The sequence below is a fragment of the Venturia canescens genome, chromosome 8 (assembly GCF_019457755.1).
Source record: "Venturia canescens isolate UGA chromosome 8, ASM1945775v1, whole genome shotgun sequence".
Lineage (NCBI taxonomy): Eukaryota > Metazoa > Arthropoda > Insecta > Hymenoptera > Ichneumonidae > Venturia > Venturia canescens.
The window spans coordinates 3,666,362-3,685,579 of NC_057428.1; the positions used below are offsets into that span (position 1 = coordinate 3,666,362).

General features: G+C 32.9%; 1 protein-coding gene across 1 annotated transcript in view; it reads right to left on the reverse strand.

The window, feature by feature from the left end:
- Window positions 1-18,971, reverse strand: part of LOC122415295 (uncharacterized) — a 768,161-nt gene extending 749,190 nt beyond the window's left edge. Inside the window, exon 1 of the mRNA XM_043427283.1 lies at window positions 18,605-18,971. Within this exon, the coding sequence (XP_043283218.1) occupies window positions 18,605-18,805 (201 nt within the window). The 5' untranslated portion in view covers window positions 18,806-18,971. The remainder of the gene's footprint in view (window positions 1-18,604) is intronic.
- Window positions 18,972-19,218: the final 247 nt, after the last annotated feature.

Sequence of the window (19,218 nt, forward strand, 5' to 3'; positions counted from 1 at the left end):
GTAACTCCAAATTTTGACATTATTGAATTGTTCTAAGAAGCTTTCAAATCCAAAAGAATCACATGCAAGCTAGTCATTTCTTACTCTATGGTGGCAGAGACTTATAAGAAAATCGATACTTCTCAGACTTTCAGGATCCTCTGGTATTATTCACGAAATTCGACGTCGATTGGATCGATACAAATTATGTTTAAATATGTGTTAAAAGTACTTGTCCGGCCCATCACTATTCATTCAATAAAGAATCAATCATAAAAAAACGAAATGGTACGGCAGAATCTCGTTAAAAGTTTGTTGAAATGCGATTCATTATTAATTTAATGTTCTTAATAATAGTATAGGTTAGTTCTTATTCCGAATGGAACTCGTTCGCTGGAAGAATAAGTGGGAAGTAAAAATTGCCGTCATCGAATATAAACTGCAGAGTTATTTTGGAAGCTTGAACATATACATTATGTACAATTTTTTTTATTTATCGATGCACAATAATATCCTTTCTATATTGCGGAATAATTTGTTTCCGTTTTTTATTAAATTAGTGCAATTAAGTAAAAATTACTTGAAGATAATTCTCTCAATTCCCTCTGCATGAATGCTTGTGATCCATCAGTTCTAGACAAGCTCTGACTTTTATTTGGATAAACAATTTAAACGGAAAGTGATGGGCCGGACAAGTACTTTTAACACATATTTAAACATAATTTGTATCGATCCAATCGACGTCGAATTTCGTGAATAATACCAGAGGATCCTGAAAGTCTGAGAAGTATCGATTTTCTTATAAGTCTCTGCCACCATAGAGTAAGAAATGACTAGCTTGCATGTGATTCTTTTGGATTTGAAAGCTTCTTAGAACAATTCAATAATGTCAAAATTTGGAGTTACTAATAAAATATTTGTCCACCGATTGATATCATAAATTTTAGCACGTAATTCAAATGGTAACTTTTTTCAATTCATTAGAAAATACTTGGCCTCGAATTGATATAATAAATTTTAATTTTGCACGTAAATTAGATGGAATTTTTTTCAATTGATTTAGCTGTTCGAATCAAATAAGAAGAATGCGGCATCGGTTTCCAAAATGATTTCAAGGGCAATTTTTCGGTTTATTATTTTTTACTTGTTATTTGATTCTTTTGACACTTTAAAAAATAGATGCAGATTAGTTTTTTTTTAATATAACGTTTTTTCAAGATTTGTAAAATTTTTTTCGAATTGTTCTGTATTTTTTTTTATGAAATAATTTTTTTTACAATTAAAAAAAAATTTTGTTCAAAGTTTTTTTTATGGGTGGAATTATCAGCAAACGAGGGACCATCAATGTACTTGTCCCAACCTTTTTTTCCCTAGGGGAAGTTTATGGTTTGATATCACGTATTTTTTCTCAAAAGATCCTTATTTATGTTCAGATGACTATAAGATTTTAGTTTAAATTCCTATGAATTGTTTATAATTTTCGGCGTATATCGTTGGTTTTCACGAAAAAAGACCTATTTTTCGTCGAAATTGTACTGAAAATATTTCGAAAGAGGTTTATTCTTGGACTTTGGTGATTTTTCTCCTTGTCTTCTAATATGTTTCGTCCATTCGGAACTCAAGAGCATGGAGCAATGCGTGTTGCGGGCCGAGACATGATTTTCGGCTGATAACGTTAGGAAAAAGAAAGGAAAAGAGGAAAGATAGATCAAATTCAAGACACAACAAATCCAACAGAATTGGCTCTTTTTAAATGTTGCTTTTGCATTCTGAAACCAGACATTTTCGTGTCATTCAAAACGTGTCCCCGATGAAATATATTTCCAAAGTTTGCAAGTGGCCGCTGAGATCCAATTATCTACAGTTTGATAGTTGCTGAAAAAAGGCACCCGGAAACATTTAGTATGTCAGAACTCAAAGAAGCAAAAAAAACTGAGCGTACTTAATTCAACAGAGCAACGGAATTATTCAAAGACGTTTAAGGTATCTGCATTGGTTTTGCAGAAAAACAATTTCAGGAGAATTCAGGAATGAATTTAAAAGTTTAAAAACTCAGAATAAAATAGAAAACGGAAAATTTAGGAATTTAGAAAAGCTGAAGACATTTGTGATGAATTTTTGAGATTACATGTTACGGTTGGAGTAAAAAATTTAAATGATTGGCACACATGCTGCGACACAAAAATATGAAAGTTTGGAGGTATTCGCTTCATACCGCAGTAATATAAACTTCAATAGTATTTAAAAAGAAATCCTTTAAAACTTACTAAACCAAGTTCTATTACTCATTCTCATAATCAAAGATAGGGGATGATACCTAACACACATATTTATGCACAGAAATTTCAGAGTTCGCAGGTATCTACTGCGATTCAATGTATCTGCGCAATAAATTTTGAAGACAGCAATTTAAAATCTATCCATAAATGAGCAACTGAAGACTTGTGTGATGAGTTTTTTACTTCATATATATGTTACAGTTAGTTTTAAAAAGTAAAATGAGTGGCACAGTATATCAATTTTATAATTCGCAGATATTTGCTGTATTTCAATAATCCAAATCTATAGTATTATAGAGAAAAGTTGGCAAAAGTCATGATGTTACGTTGAAATGACATAGCGAACATTGTATTCAGAAATTCTGTATGTTCCCAAGGATGTTAGCAGGCATTATATTTGATCGCATCCAAAACGGAGCAACTGTAGACTTAGCGTAATGAATCTTTTCACTAATAATTCCACATTTGTAGTTTGCAAAGTGGGAATACTCAAAATACATGTCATTTCATAAGTATTGTTGTCAAAATTTGTGTTTGCCTACTGCATTCCAAAGATTCGACTTTTCATATGATCAGCAAACAAAGCATCCAAAGACTTTTTGGAATAAGTTTCAAAATTTGTTACTCGACAGACCAGGTGAAAAAAGAATAACTACATTTATATCAAGACCAGAAACTGTTTTGAGAGTCTGATGTACAAAATGTGAGATTGATGATCATAGATGGAAACCTCTTGAATCACGTTACCACAATCAGCATGAAGAAATAGTAGAAAATCATAGGACACATATTAGGCAATTAATTAATGATATGTATCGATCTGCTGCAAACCGATGGAGTGAAAACAAGCATCGGAGAGGGCAGAGCCAAACTGAATATGAAGCAAAATATGGGAAACATGAGAAATAAATTAGAAAACATTTATTCAATTAAAGTTCACAACATCATTCTAACAGTTCTGTGTGTTTTTGTTGTATTTATTCATATATATAATCTGACGCCTTCATATATATAACCTAGCCTACTGACGATATATTTACACTGGACAATATTACTCGCACTCTGATTTAATTGAAAGATTATTTTAGTTAACGCTTATTTCCAGTCGAACAAAATCATGAAATCTGGAAAAGTTTTGGTTGACATATGCATCGCGCATTTTTTATATCCTTTTTCGCACACATATCACAGAGTACATTTACGCGGCCGCTTCGATACTAGTTTAGTATATCACAAAATTTAACGAAATAAATAGTAATATGCACTTCGTTAGATGACGAAAATTATTTTTAGTTATCCTGCACGCACTTCATAACATCATAACCCCAAACGTCAACATGACGTGAAACTTCGGTTGGTGATTTTCGAGCTCTCGGCATGTGACGTCAGTCCGCGACACCGCCGCGAAGTTAGACCGAGGGACATGAGGCCTTTGATGGTATTATATACAGACATGTCAAATTTCTAAATGTGTTAGTAACTTTTGCATAATCTTGAGCCTGTGCAAAGTTTTTTCTCAGCAATTACGCTACTGATCGTGTTGGTTTCGGGCTCATTCGAAAGAGATTTTGAAATTTAGTCTCCAAACTAATTTTCGCTTAACAAAACATCTCTTGAGCTCCGCAATTCTAGAAAATGACATGCCAGTTTTACCCCCACCACCGCGAATCGTTTTATTCAGAGAAAAGATAGTCTCGGCGAGAGCCTCAGGCCAGCAGACGACAGGGCTGTCAATGTACTTGTCCCGAGACTCTACCGAGTCTCTTGATTCCGACGTCAATCTCGAATTTCTGTCGAAGATCCTCAAACTCTCAAATGGTCTGACGCCCCTCTAGACGGGACTCCCCTGAGTTTTCGATGTAGCGGTGTTGATGACTCCTTGCGAATTTGAAATCTCCGATCTTCTCGAACTTTCGAGAATATGGTTCGTGTCACTTGTAATTGTGTGTGTGTTGGTGTGACGTGATTGTATTTTGCGTACGAGCCCTGCTCGAAGTACGCCAACGGTTCAAATGTTCTGTCCTCCAATTTTAAATTCGACTCTCCCAAATTACATGAAATAATAAAATTAACGAATAAATTAAATAATGTTTTTCTTTAAACAAGGCCCTACGGAAATCTTTGTGGAATTGTTGCGTGGCTGAAGTATCGAGCGAAACGAACGGGAGAGCGTCCATGTCAGCTCTTTTATTTGCTTATTATTTTTCGTCCAAAATAAAAAATCGTCACAACACATACCATTCGGTAAGAACCAATGAAAATGAGAAATAATCAGGCACATTACTAGAAATTTTCGAACCTACTTAGCCATGCAATGTTTTTTTTCTATAGTCACGTACACATTTGGATAAATATCACTAGTCGAGTACGACACGTGGATTCCTGGAATTTGGAGAAAAATTATTTTGTTGTGAATTATGACTCCATATAATATAAATAGACTAATCAACTTCATCTTCCATTTTCGTTTCATTTTGACAAGAGCGATTCGAAGGAAAATTGTTTTCTCGGGAATTACTGTTCCTTAATATTAACACATGCATTAACTTCGTTTTTGATTTGTTTTCGAATGAGCAATTTGAATAAAAAGTGATGGGCCGGACAAGTACGTTTAAGACGTATTTGAACATAATTTGTACCGATCCAATCGAAGTTGAATGTTGTGAATAATACCAGGGGATCCTGAAAGTCGGAGGGGAATCGGAGGGAAAGTGTGTACCTTGTTGAAGTAACGAATGACTTTCATGTGAATTTTTAATGAGTTTATTTCCATTAATTTTTTAGTAATTTTGATGAAACGTTGTGAGCCCGACAAGGATTCTCAACGCTCATTTGTCGCCGGATATTATATTTCGAATAACTGATAAATACTTGACCTCGAATTGATATAATACATTTTAGTACTGCACGTAACTTCCGTTATGACTTTTTTTTCATTAACTTTTTTCGTGAAAATAATTATCATGAATTTCATTAAAGTTTCCAATTTGTTCGATAAATATTCCAAATTATCAATAAAAACTTGGACTCAAATTGATATCATCAAGAGACTCGGTAGAGTCTCGGGACAAGTACATTGACAGCCCTGTCGTCTGCTGGCCCGAGACTCTCGCCGAGACTATACTTTCTCTGAATAAAACGATTCGCCGTGGTGGGGGTAAAATTGGCATGTGCTTTTATTGAATTACGAAGCTCAGGAGCCATTTAACAACTTGAAAATTGAAGTTTAAGCCAATTGAGTAATTCTCTTTCGATTCCGCCCTAAATCAGCTTGATCGGTAGCGTATTTGCTGAGAAAAAACTTTGCACGGGCTCAAGATTATGCAAAAGTTACCAACACATTCAAGAATTTATGCGTCTGTATTTATAAACACCATCAAAGGCACTTTGATGCTCTCGAGTTTCTGATTCGTTGGATCTGACGACATCCATTTTTAGACGTTGTGATTGGTTGTTGAAATTAGTTGTTGATGATTGGAAATCTGACGTCAACTTCAGAACGTAGCACACAGCGCAGCACAGCTGGTAACAGCAGTCATAAATTCGACCGATATACATATAATATGTACAAACCATGTGTCAGTTTTTGATCGTATGAACAAAGTTTCGACATTACGAAGTGTGTGCGGGATCAATAAAAAAATAATTTTCGTTATCCAAAGAAGTGCATATTACTATTTATTTTGTTATTTGTGATATATTAAACCGGTATTAAAGCGGCCGCGTAAATGTAATCTGTGATGTGTGTATGAAAAAGAATATAAAAAATGCGTGATGCATATATGTCAACGAAACTTTTCAAGATTTCATTATTTCGTTCGATTGGAAATAAGTGTTGACTGAAATAATCCTTCAATTAAACCAGAGTACGAGAAATATTGTCCAGTGCGAATATATTGTCAGTGGCGTGGTTATATATCATGTGTACATAGGTTATATATACGAATAAATAGAACAAAAATACACGCAACTGTTAGAATGATATTAGAAACTTTAATTGAATAAATGTTTTCTAATTTATTTCTTGTGTCGTCATTATTTTTAAACATCCCCATATTTTGCTCGATATTCAGTTTGGCTCTGCCCTCTCTGATCCTTGTTTTCACCCGCTCAGTTTGCAGCGGATCGATTCATATTATTAATTCGTTCCCTAATATGTGTTCTATGATTTTCTACTCTTTCATGATGATTGTGGTAACATGATTCGAGAGGTTTCTAACCATGATCTTGAATTGCACATTTTGTAAATCAGATTTTCAAAAAAAAATCTGGTCTTGGTATAGTGTGTAGTTATTCTTTTCCCATTAGGTCTGTCGAGTGATAAATTTGGAAACTTTTCCAGAAAGCCTTTGGATGCTTTTTTTGCTAATGATATGAAAAGTCGTATCTTAGGAATGAGGTATGCAAACACAAATTTTGATAACAAAACTTATAGAATGACATGTATGTTGAGTATTTCCACTTTGCAAACTACAAATATGGAATTATTATAAAAAAAATTCATTCCGATAAGTCTACTGTTGCTCAGTTTTGGATGCGATCAAATATGATGCCTACCAACATCCCCAGAAACTTACAGAATTGCTGAATGCAATGTGCGCTATGTCATTTTAATGTAACATCATGACTTTTGACAACTTTTCATTATAATGCTGTAGATTCGGATCATTAAAATACTGCAAAAATCTGCAAACTATACAATTTAAATACTGTGCCATTCATTTTACATTTTGACTCTAACTGTAACATCTGTATGAAGTAAAAAATTGATTATAAAAGTCTTCAGTTGCTCATTTATGGATAGATTTGAAATTGCTGTCTTCGAAGCTCATTGCGCACATACATTGAACCGCAGCAGATACCTGCGAACTCTGAAATTTCTGTGGATAAATATATATGCGACGGATCACCCCTTATCTTTGATTATGGTAATATGTAAGGGAACTTGGTTCGGCAAGTTTTTAAGTGTTCCTTTTCAAATAGTATTGAAGTTTGTATGCCTGATATACAGCGAATACTTCCAAACTTTGATATTTCTGTGTTGCAGCATGTGTGCCAATCATTCAAATCATTTACTACAACCGTATCATGTAATCTATAAAATTCATCACAAAAGTCTTCCGCTTTTCTAGATACTTCAATTTTCCTTTTTCTACTCCATTGTGAGTTTTCGAATTTCTAAATTCATTTTTGAATTGTCCTGAAATGGTTTTCCTCCAAAACCAATGCAGGTACCTTAAACGTCTTTGAATTCTGTTGCTTTGTTGAATTAAGTTCGCTTAGTTTTTTTTGCTGCTTTGAGTTCTGGCATAATAAATGTTAGAAGTTTTCGGGTACTTTTTTTCAGCAACTATCAAACTGTGGATAATTGGACCTCAGCGGCCACTTGCAAACTTTGGAAATATATTTCATTGAGGGCATCTCTAGATTCAGAACACAAAAGCGACATTTAAAGTGGGCAAATCTTTTGGATTTTTCGTGTCTTGAATTTGATCTATCTTTCATTTGAATTTTGAAGAAAAGGGATAAATAAAATCTGTTCTATTAAGGAAATCTTTACATCAGTTCTTTCTTGGTATGAAGACTTGGAAAAAATCGCCAAAGGCCAAGGACAGACAGGTGACGAAATATTTTCAGTACAATTTTGACGAAAAATAGATCTTTTGTCGCGGAAACCAACGTGCTGAAATATTTCCAGTACAATTTTGACGAAAAATAGGTCCTTTTTCGTGGAAACCAACGTTATAAGCCGAAAATGATATCTCGGCCCCCAACCCGCTTTCTACCATTCTCTTGGGTTCCCAATAAGCATAGCAAATTAGAGTAGAAGAAAAAAAATAGCCCAACTCCATGGACAGACCTGTGACGGAATATTTTCTGTACAATGTTGACGAGAAATTTGTTGTTGTTCGTGGAAAACAACGTTATAGGCCGAAAATCATATCTCGGCCCGCAACACACTTTTCTCCATGCTCTTGGATTCCAAATAGACGAAACGTATTAGAGTACAAGGAAAAAAATCGCCAAAGTCCAAAGACAGACCTGTGACGAAATATTTCCAGTACAATTTTAACGAAAAATAGATCTTATTTCGTGGAAACCAACGTTATAAGCCGAAAACCATATTATGGCCCATAACACGCATTTCTTCATGCTCTTGGATTCCCAATAGACAAAACATTTTAGAAGACAAGGAGAAAAATCACCAAAGTCCAAGACCAAACCAGTGCCGAAATATTTTCAGTACAATTTTGAAGAAAAATTGGTCTTTTACGTGGAAACCAACATTATAAACCGAAATTCATTTCTCGGGCCTCATCCCGGATTCCTCCATGCTGTTGAGTTTCTAATAGGCATAACATATTAGAGTATAAGGAAAAAAATCGCCAAAGTTCAAGGGCAGACTTGTGACGGAATATTTTCACTACAATTTTTACGAAAAATTGGTCTTTTATGGTGGAAACCAACATTATAAGCCGAACATCATACCTAGGGAAAATAAGATTGGGAAAAGTACATTGATGGTCCCTTATTTGCTGATAATTTCATGAAAAAGATTATCCCATAAAAAATGTTCGTATGAGAATGGAATCTATAAAAATGTACTAAGCAAATAATTCATAGAAATTTATACTAAAATCCTATAACCATCATAACATAAAGGAGGAACTTTTGAGAAAAAAGGCGTGATATCAAACCATAAACTTCCCCTAGGGAAAAAAAGGTTGGGACAAGTACATTGATGGTCTCTTGTTTCTGGATGGCATAGAAAAAAAATTTAGAACCAGGAAAAAAATTCTATAAAAATAATAAACGAAAAATTGAAAAGTTCAAAAAAATTCAACAAAAATAAAAAACAATCGAAAAAATTCTCTAAAGAAAAATAAAAAAATTTCAAAAAAATTCATAAATATTGAAGACATTGAAAAATGTACTATCCAAGTTACATGTAGTATCAAGAGACTCGGTAGAGTCTCGGGACAAGTACATTGACAGCCCTGTCGTCTGCTGGCCCGAGGCTCTCGCCGAGTATACTTTCTCTGAATAAAACGATTCGCCGTGGTGGGGGTAAAATTGGCAAGTGATTTTTTTGAATTACCGAAGTTATGAGTCATCTGAGGCTTTGAAAATCGAACTTTCAGCTAATTAAGAAATTCTCTTTAGATTGCGCCCAAAATCAACACGATCGGTGGCGTAATTGCTGAGAAAAAACTTTGCACGGGCTCAAGATTATGCAAAAGTTACTGACACATCACGAGTTCGACGTATACGTATACGCGTTTTGACGTAGTTAGTAGTAGTAGAGTTGTTGCCTCTACGCATTCTGATTGGCTCAACGATGTCGGCTCCTCCAGCTGCTAGGCCGACCGCGGGTGAGGCTCAAGTGTTAGAAGGCCTAAAATAGCGAACAGGCATTCTGTATATCTATATATGCGTTATACAGAATGCCTGTTCGCCATTTTAGGCCTTCTAACTTTTGAGTCTTACCCCGACCGCGCTCAGACTCCGTTAATATTATATTATATATATATATATAAACCATGTGCCAGTTTTCGATCATCGTATAAACAAACGGAGTTTTGACATTATGGAATGCGTGTGGGATAAATAAAAAAAACTTTCGTCATCTAACGAAGTGCATAGTACTAAAACCTGTGGAATGCTAAACTAAACCGGTATAAAAGCAGTCGCGTAAATGTAGTCTGTGATCTGTCGTGTGTAAAAAAGAATAAAATAAAAATGAAATGCATGTCGACGAAACTTTTTAAGATTTCATTAATTCGTTTGACTGAAAATAAGTTTATCATTTATATCATTTTTGTAAATAGGTTATATGATATCAATACATCGATACGCACATCCGAAACCACCTGAAACTTGTTTTCATACTGAACGTCATTTTGACAGGTGAGGTTATAATCCCCAAAGTGCTGTTGTGCAGACTCTAATTAATAAATGAAAATGGTTAGTGAAAAGTGGTTAATATTTATTTTGTTAAAACTTGTGGTATACTAAACCGGTATAAAAGCGGCCGCGTAAATGTAGACTATGATCTGTGTGTGCTAAAAAATATAAAAAAATGCGCGATGCATATGTCAACGAAACTTTTCAAGATTTCATTATTTCGTTCGATTGGAAATAAGTGTCAACTGAGATAATCTTTCAATTAAACCAGAGTTCGCGGAATATTGTCCAGTGTAAATATATCATCAGTTGCGTGATAACATATCATATGTAATAATGTAGGTCATATATACGAGTTCCCTTTGTATATTGATAGCTGTGTGGTAACGAACCGGCCGGGGTTTGACGTTACGAAGTGCGGGACAAATGTAACAAACGTTCGCATAGTTAGAGAATAATATAAATAAGGCAAATCAGTTTATCAAAAATAGGTCTGGAAGTTGTAAGAAAAAATGTTCGTCAACCTATAACGTCAAATTTTCTATTTGCGACCTGACATATTATGGTTGATATTTAATAAAACAAGAACACACAGAACTGTTAGTATATATAATGTGAGAAACTCCAATCGAATAAATGTTTTCTAATTTATTTCTTGTGTCATCATTATTTTTGAATATTCCCATATTTTGCTTCCTATTGAGTTTGGCTCTGCTCTATCCGATCCTTGTTTTGACTCCATCGGTTTGCAGCGGATGGATACATAGTATTAATTGGTTTCCTAATATGTGTCCTATGATTTTCTAATATTTCTTCATGCTGATTGTGGTAACGTAATTCAAGTGGTTTCCGACTATGATCATCAATCGCACATTTTGTATATCAGATTCTCAAAACAGTTTCTGGTGTTGATATAAGTGTAGTTATACTTTTTCCACCTGGTCTGTCGAGTAATAAATTTTGAAACTTGTTCCAAAAAGTCTTTGGATGTTTTTTTTGCTGATAGTATGAAAAGTTGAATCTTCGGAATGCGGTAGGCAAACACAAATTTTGACAACAATACTTATGAAATAACGTGTATGTTGAGTATTCCTATTCCGCAAACTGCAAATGTGGAATTATTGGTGAAAACATTCATTACGATATGTCTACAGTTGCTCAGTTTTGGATGCGATTGAGTATAATGCCTGCCAACATCATGGAAACCTACAGAATTTCTGAATGTTATGTGCGCTATGTCATTTTAATGTAACATCATGACTTTGAACAACTTTTCACTATAATACTATATAGATTTGGACCATTGAAATACAGCAAAAATCTGCAAACTATAAAATTTATATACTTTGCCATTCATTTTACTTTTTGACTCTCACTGCAACATAAATATGAAGTGAAAAATTCATTAGAAAAGTCTTCAGTTGCTCATTAATGCTTTGAAATTTGATTTGAAATTGCTGTTTTCGAAACTCATTGCGCAGATACATTGAATTGCAGCAGATAGCTGCGAACTTTAAAATTTCTGTGGATAAATATATGTGCTAAGTATCACTTCCTATCTTTAATTATGGTAATATGTAATGGAACTTGATTCAGCAAGTTTTAAAGTGTTTCTTTTCAAATAGTATTGAAGTTTGTATTACTGCGGTATGGAGCGAATACCTTCAAATTTTGATATTTTTGTGTCGCAGCATGTGTGCCAATCATTTTAATTTTTTACTCCAACGTAACATGTAATTTCAAAAATTCATCACAAAAGTTTTCATCTTTATTATTTAACTTAATTTTCCTTTTTCTAAATTCCATGCTAAATTTCTGATTTTCTAAATTTATTTCTAAATTATCCTGAAATGAAATTGTTTTCCTCCACAACCAATGCAGGTACCTTAAACGTCTTTGATTTCCGTTGCTCTGTTGAATTAAGTACGCTCAGTTTTTTTTGCTTCTTTGAGTTCTGACATAGTAAATGTTTCTGAGTGCCTTTTATCTGCAACTATCAAACTGTAGATAATTGGATCTCAGCGGCCACTTGCAAACTTTGGAAATATATTTCATCAGGGGCATGTTTTGGATGACACGAAAACGTCTAGATTCCGAATGCAAAAGCGACATTTAAAAATGGCCAATTCTGTTGGATTTGTTGTGTCTTGAATTTGATCTGTTTTCCTCTTTTCCTTTCTTTTTTCTAACGTTATAAGCCGGAAATCATATCTCAGCCCGCAACACGCATTGCTACATGCTCTTGAGTTCCCAATGGACAAAAGATATTAGAAGACATGGGGAAAAATCGCCAAAGTCCAAGAATAGATCTGTGACGAAATATTTCCAGTACAATTTCGACGAAATTTAGGTCTTTTTTCGTGGAAACCAACGTTATAAGCCGAAAATCATATCCCGGCCTCCAACCCGCTTTCGACCGTGCTCTTTGGTTCCTAATTGTCAAAACATATTAGAGTACGAAGAAAAAAATTGCCAAAGTCCAAGGACAGACCTGTGACGAAATATTTTCAGTACAATTTGGAGGAAAATTAGGTCTTTTTTCGTAGAAACCAACGTTATAAGACGAAAATCATAAATAATTCATAGAAATTTAAACTAAAATCCTATAGTCAACTGAACATAAATAAGGAACTTTTGAGAAAAAAGACGTGATATCAAACCATAAACTTCCCCTAGGAAAAAAAAGGTTGGGACAAATACATTGATGGTCCCTCGTTTGCTGATAATTCCATCCATAAAAAAAACTTTAAAAATATTTTCTTTTTAAATTGTCAAAAAAATGATTTTATAAAAAAAAATACAGAACAATTCGAAAAAATTTGCACAAATCTTGAAAAAACATTATCTGTAAAAAAAACTAATCTGTATCTATTTTTTAAAGTGTCAAAAGATTCAAATAACAAGTAAAAAAAAAAACCGAAAAATCGCGCTTGAAATCATTTTGGAAACCGATGCCCCATTCTTCTTATTTGATTCGAACAGCTAAATCAATTGAAAAAAATTCCATCTATTTTACGTGCAGCATTAAAATTTGTTATATCAATTCGAGGCCAAGTATTTTCTAATGAATTGAAAAAAGTTACCACTTGAGTTACATGCAGCACTAAAATTTATGATATCAATCGAAGGACAAGTAATTTATGAGTAACTCCAAATTTCAACATTATGGAATTGTTCCAAGAAGCTTTTAAATCCAAAAAAATCACATGCAAGCTAGTCATTTCTTACTCTATGGTGGCAAAGACTTATAAGAAAATCGATTCTTTTCAGACTTTCAGGAGCTTCTGATATTATTCACAATATTCGACGTCGATTGGATCGATACAAATTATGTTTAAATATGAGTTAAAAGTACTTGTCCGGCCCATCACTTTCCATTAAAATTGTTTATTCAAATAAAAATCAGGGCTTCTCTAGAACTGATCGAGCACAAATATTCATGCAGAGCGAATTTAGAGAGTTATCTTCAAGTAATATTCCCTTAATTGCACTAATTGAATAAGAATGGAAACGAATTGTCCTGTACTATACAAGGGATGTTGTTGTGCATCGATAAATAAAAAACATTTTGCACATTAAATATGTTCAAGCTTCCAAAAATAACTCCCCAGTTGGTATTGGAATGACGGCAATTTTTACTTCTCACTTTTTCCAGCGAACGAATTTCATTCGGTATAACTAACCTATACTATTATTAAGAACATTAAACTAATAATAAATCGCATGTCAATAAATTTTTAACCGGATTCTGCCGTACAATTTCGTTTTTTTATGATTGATTTTTATTTTAATGGAAAGTGATGGGCCGGACAAGTACTTTTAACTCATATTTAAACATAATTTGTATCGATCCAATCGACGTCGAATATTGTGAATAATATCAGAAGCTCCTGAAAGTCTGAAAAGAATGGATTTTCTTATAAGTCTTTGCCACCATAGAGTAAGAAATGACTAGCTTGCATGTGATTTTTTTGGATTTAAAAGCTTCTTGGAACAATTCCATAATGTTGAAATTTGGAGTTACTCATAAATTACTTGTCCTTCGATTGATATCATAAATTTTACTGCTGCATGTAACTCAAGTGGTAACTTTTTTCAATTCATTAGAAAATACTTGGCCTCGAATTGATATAACAAATTTTAATGCTGCACGTAAAATAGATGGAATTTTTTTCAATTGATTTAGCTGTTCGAATCAAATAAGAAGAATGAGGCATCGGTTTCCAAAATGATTTCAAGCGCGATTTTTCGGTTTTTTTTTTTACTTGTTATTTGATTCTTTTGACACTTTAAAAAATAGATACAGATTAGTTTTTTTTACAGATAATGTTTTTTCAAGATTTGTGCAAATTTTTTCGAATTGTTCTGTATTTTTTTTTATAAAATCATTTTTTTGACAATTTAAAAAGAAAATATTTTTAAAGTTTTTTTTATGGATGGAATTATCAGCAAACGAGGGACCATCAATGTATTTGTCCCAACCTTTTTTTTCCTAGTAAAAATGTATGATATCAATTGGAGGCCAAGTTTTTATTGATAATTTGGAATATTTATCCAACAAATTGAAAACTTTAATGAAATTCATGATAATTATTTTCACGAAAAGAGTTAATGAAAAAAAAGTCATAACGGAAGTTACGTGCAGTACTAAAATGAATTATATCAATTCGAGGTCAAGTATTTATCAGTTATTCGAAATATAATCTCCGGCGACAAATGAGCGTTGAGAATCCTTGTCGGGCTCACAACGTTTTATCAAAATTACTAAAAAATTAATGGAAATAAAATCATTAAAAATTCACATGAAAGTCATTCGTTACTTCAACAAGGTACACACTTTAAAGAATCGATTCCCCTCCGACTTTCAGGATCCCCTGCTATTATTCACAACATTCAACTTCGATTGGATCGGTACAAATTATGTTCAAATACGTCTTAAACGTACTTGTCCGGCCCATCACTTTTTATTCAAATTGCTCATTCGAAAACAAATCAGGGCTGCTCTATAATGACAAATATAATAAAATCGATAGAAATAAAAATAATATCTCCAAGTAATTTGAACTTGATTGTTCGCAAGTTCGTATAGCAATATGCACTTCTCATTTTCTTCAGTGAACACATACCATTCGGTAAGAACCAATGAAAATGAGAAATATCCAGGCACATTACTAGATATTTTCGAACCTACTCAGCCATGAAATGTTTTTTTTTCTATAGTCACGTACACATTTTGAAAAATATCACTAGTCGAGTACGACACGTGGATTCCTGGAATTTGGAGAAAAATGATTTTGTTGTGAATTATGACACCATATAATATAAATAGATTAATCAACTTTATCGTTCATTTTCGTTTCATTTTGACAAGAGCGATTCGAAGGAAAATTATTTTCTCGGGAATTACTGTTTCTTAATATTAACACATGCATTAACTTCGTTTTTGATTTGTTTTCGAATGAGCAATTTGAATAAAAAGTGATGGGCCGGACAAGTACGTTTAAGACGTATTTGAACATAATTTGTACCGATCCAATCAAAGTTGAATGTTGTGAATAATAGCAGGGGATCCTGAAAGTCGGAGGGGAATCGATTCTTTAAAGTGTGTACCTTGTTGAAGTAACGAATGACTTTCATGTGAATTTTTAATGATTTTATTTCCATTAATTTTTTAGTAATTTTGATAAAACGTTGTGAGCCCGACAAGGATTCTCAACGCTCATTTGTCGCCGGAGATTATATTTCGAATAACTGATAAATACTTGACCTCGAATTGATATAATACATTTTAGTACTGCACGTAACTTCCGTTATGACTTTTTTTTCATTAACTCTTTTCGTGAAAATAATTATCATGAATTTCATTAAAGTTTTCAATTTGTTGGATAAATATTCCAAATTATCAATAAAAACTTGGCCTCCAATTGATATCATACATTTTTATACTACATGTAACTTGGATAGTACATTTTTCAATGTCTTCGATATTTATGAATTTTTTTGAAATTTTTTTATTTTTCTTTAGAGAATTTTTTCGATTGTTTTTTATTTTTGTTGAATTTTTTTGAACTTTTCAATTTTTCGTTTATTATTTTTATAGAATTTTTTTCCTGGTTCTAAATTTTTTTTCTATGCCATCCAGAAACAAGAGACCATCAATGTACTTGTCCCAACCTTTTTTTCCCTAGGGGTACATTTTTATACTGCATGTAACTTGGATAATACATTTTTCAATTTGTTCAATATTTATGATTTTTTTTGAAAATTTTTTATTTTTCTTTACAGAATTTTTTTCGATTGTTTTTTATTTTTGTTGAATTTTTTTGAACTTTTCAATTTTCGTTTATTATTTCTGTAGAATTTTTTTTCTGGTCGTTTTATTCAGAGAAAAGATAGTCTCGGCGAGCTCAGGCCAGCAGACGACAGGGCTGTCAATGTACTTGTCCCGAGACTCTACCGAGTCTCTTGATATATTGACAGTAGTTGAACATCGAGATGGCACTTGAGCGAATTGAAAAAATCCAAACAATGACTTGAACCCTTACACAAGCATTGGCAGAATTCCTTTTCAAAGCGGAAGCTCTAAGAATTTTTTCAAAAAAATATATTGTCAAAGATTCTTATAATTGATGGAAGTACCAACTTTCAAAAACAAAAAAGTAGCTGAGAAATAAAGTTCTTTCCCTCGGCGTAGAGTTGAAAGATGGAAAACATTTTTAATTTTTAGACTCTACGCAGAAGAAAAAAATTTCCCTCAAAGCTTCCGCATTGAGAAGGAATCTTGCATATGTTTGTGTGAAGTTTTAAATTTCAAGTTAAGAGTATAATACATTGATAGTATTTGAACATTGATATGGCACTTGAGCGATTTGGAAAAACCCTAACAGCGACTTGAAACTTCACACAAACTTTTGCGAAATTTCTTTTCAAAGAAGAGAATTTTTGCAAAGAATTATATTGGGAGAGACTTATAATAATTCATGTTCTCACAAAAGCAAAAATATAGCTGAGAAATAAAATTTTTTTCCACTGCGTAGAATCTAAAGATTGAAAATGATCTTACGCAATGAAAAAAGATTTTATTTCTCAGCTACTTTTTTTGTTTTTGAAAGATGGAAATACATCAATTACTATAAAAATCTCTAACAATATATTTCGTTGAAAAAATTCTCAGAGCTTCCGTTTTGAAAAGGAATTCTGCAAATTCTTGTGTAACGGTTCAAGCCGTTGTTTAGATTTTTACAATTTGCTTAAGTGCCATCTCGATGTTCAACTACTGATAATATATTACACTCTTACCTTGAAATTTAAAATTTCACACAAACATTTGCAAAATTCCTTTTCGAAACAGAAGCTTTGAGGAAAATTTTTTCCTCCACGTAAAGTCTAAAAATTAAAAATCATTTTCCATCTTTAGATTCTACACAGATAGGAAAAAAATTTTCTTCGCAAATACGTTTTTGTTTTTTAGAGTTGGAAGTTCATCAATTGTTATAAAAATCTCCAGCAATAGAAATTTTTGAAAGAATACTCAGAGCTTCCACTTTGAAAAGGAATTCTGCAAATGTTTGTGTGAATTTTTGAATTTCAAATTATAAGAGCGTAAGACCTTATAAGTAGTTGAACAACTACTTTCTCTCTCATCACACAATTACGAAGAATTTCTTATTCTATCCGTCTATTGATTTTTTATTGAATTAATAGTGATGGGCCGGACAAGTACTTTTAACACATATTTAAACATAATTTGTATCGATACAATCGGCGTCGAATTTTGTGAATAATACCAGAGGATCCTGAAAGTCTGAGAAGAATTGATTTTCTTATAAGTCTCTGCCACCATAGAGTAACATATGACTAGCTTTCATGTGATTTTTTTGGATTTAAAAGCTTCGTAGAAGAATTTAATAATGTCAAAATTTGGAGTTACTAATAAAATACTTGTCCACCAATTGATATCATAAATTTTAATGCTGCACGTAAATTAGATGGAATTTTTTCCAATTGATTTAGCTGTTCGAATCAAATAAGAAGAATGAGGAATCGGTTTCCAAAATGATTTTAAGCGCGATTTTTCGGTTTTTATTTTCTTAATTGTTATTTGATTCTTTTGACACTTTGAAAAATAGATACAGGTTATTTTTTTTTAAAGATAATGTTTTTTCAAGATTTGTAAAATTTTTTTCGAATTGTTCTGTATTTTTTTTATAAAATAATTTTTTTGGCAATTTTTTATAAAATTTTTTTTTAGTTTGTTTTATGGATGGAATTGTCAGGCAACGAGGGACCATCAATGTACTTGTACCAACCTTTTTTTTTCTAGGGGTAAGAATATTTACGAAATCATCCGATGGGCCTATGAGAAAGATTTTGAGTTTAATGAAACACGTAGCATGATTGACTTAATTTCTAAGCAGTAAGAAGTGTGCCGTTTTCCAAACCTGTTCATCGTAGAAGGTGAAACTTTCCATGTTTTGGAGAGTAGAAATCACGTTATTAGCGTAACGATTCATAGAATCTATCAATCGAAGTCCAGCCACGGACCGTTTCACGGGACCCGAATCTTGAGAGGATAACCATTTTGAAATATTGTTTCGGTAATTAGTATCCATCGTGATGTTCTGATCAGAGAACAAATACATAGATTACATTTTCAGGAAACGTGTAGAATGTTTACGTGGAACTTCTGATAGTTTATTACTTCTAGTAATTTTTCACTAATATAATTTTATGTGGAGTTCACATTGAAAAAAAAAATTCCCGTTGAATGTATTTAAACTTCGTTAAAGCACTGTATCATAAACGAAATTCATCATCGTTATCACATCTCGCTCCTCACCGATTCTGACAATGAAATTGATTGCATTTCCAGTGTAAACAGAGTATTCTGTTGCCGGGGTAACCTGAACCCCGCATGTGCATACAATTAGAAGCTTGGATTGACCAAGCGAAGGGGCTTGGGATTGATTAATTTTTTCTACCTTATTTTGAGATTCCATCGGATTTATCATATCAAAGGTAAAAATTATAAAGATTCCCTTTCGATGAAAAATAA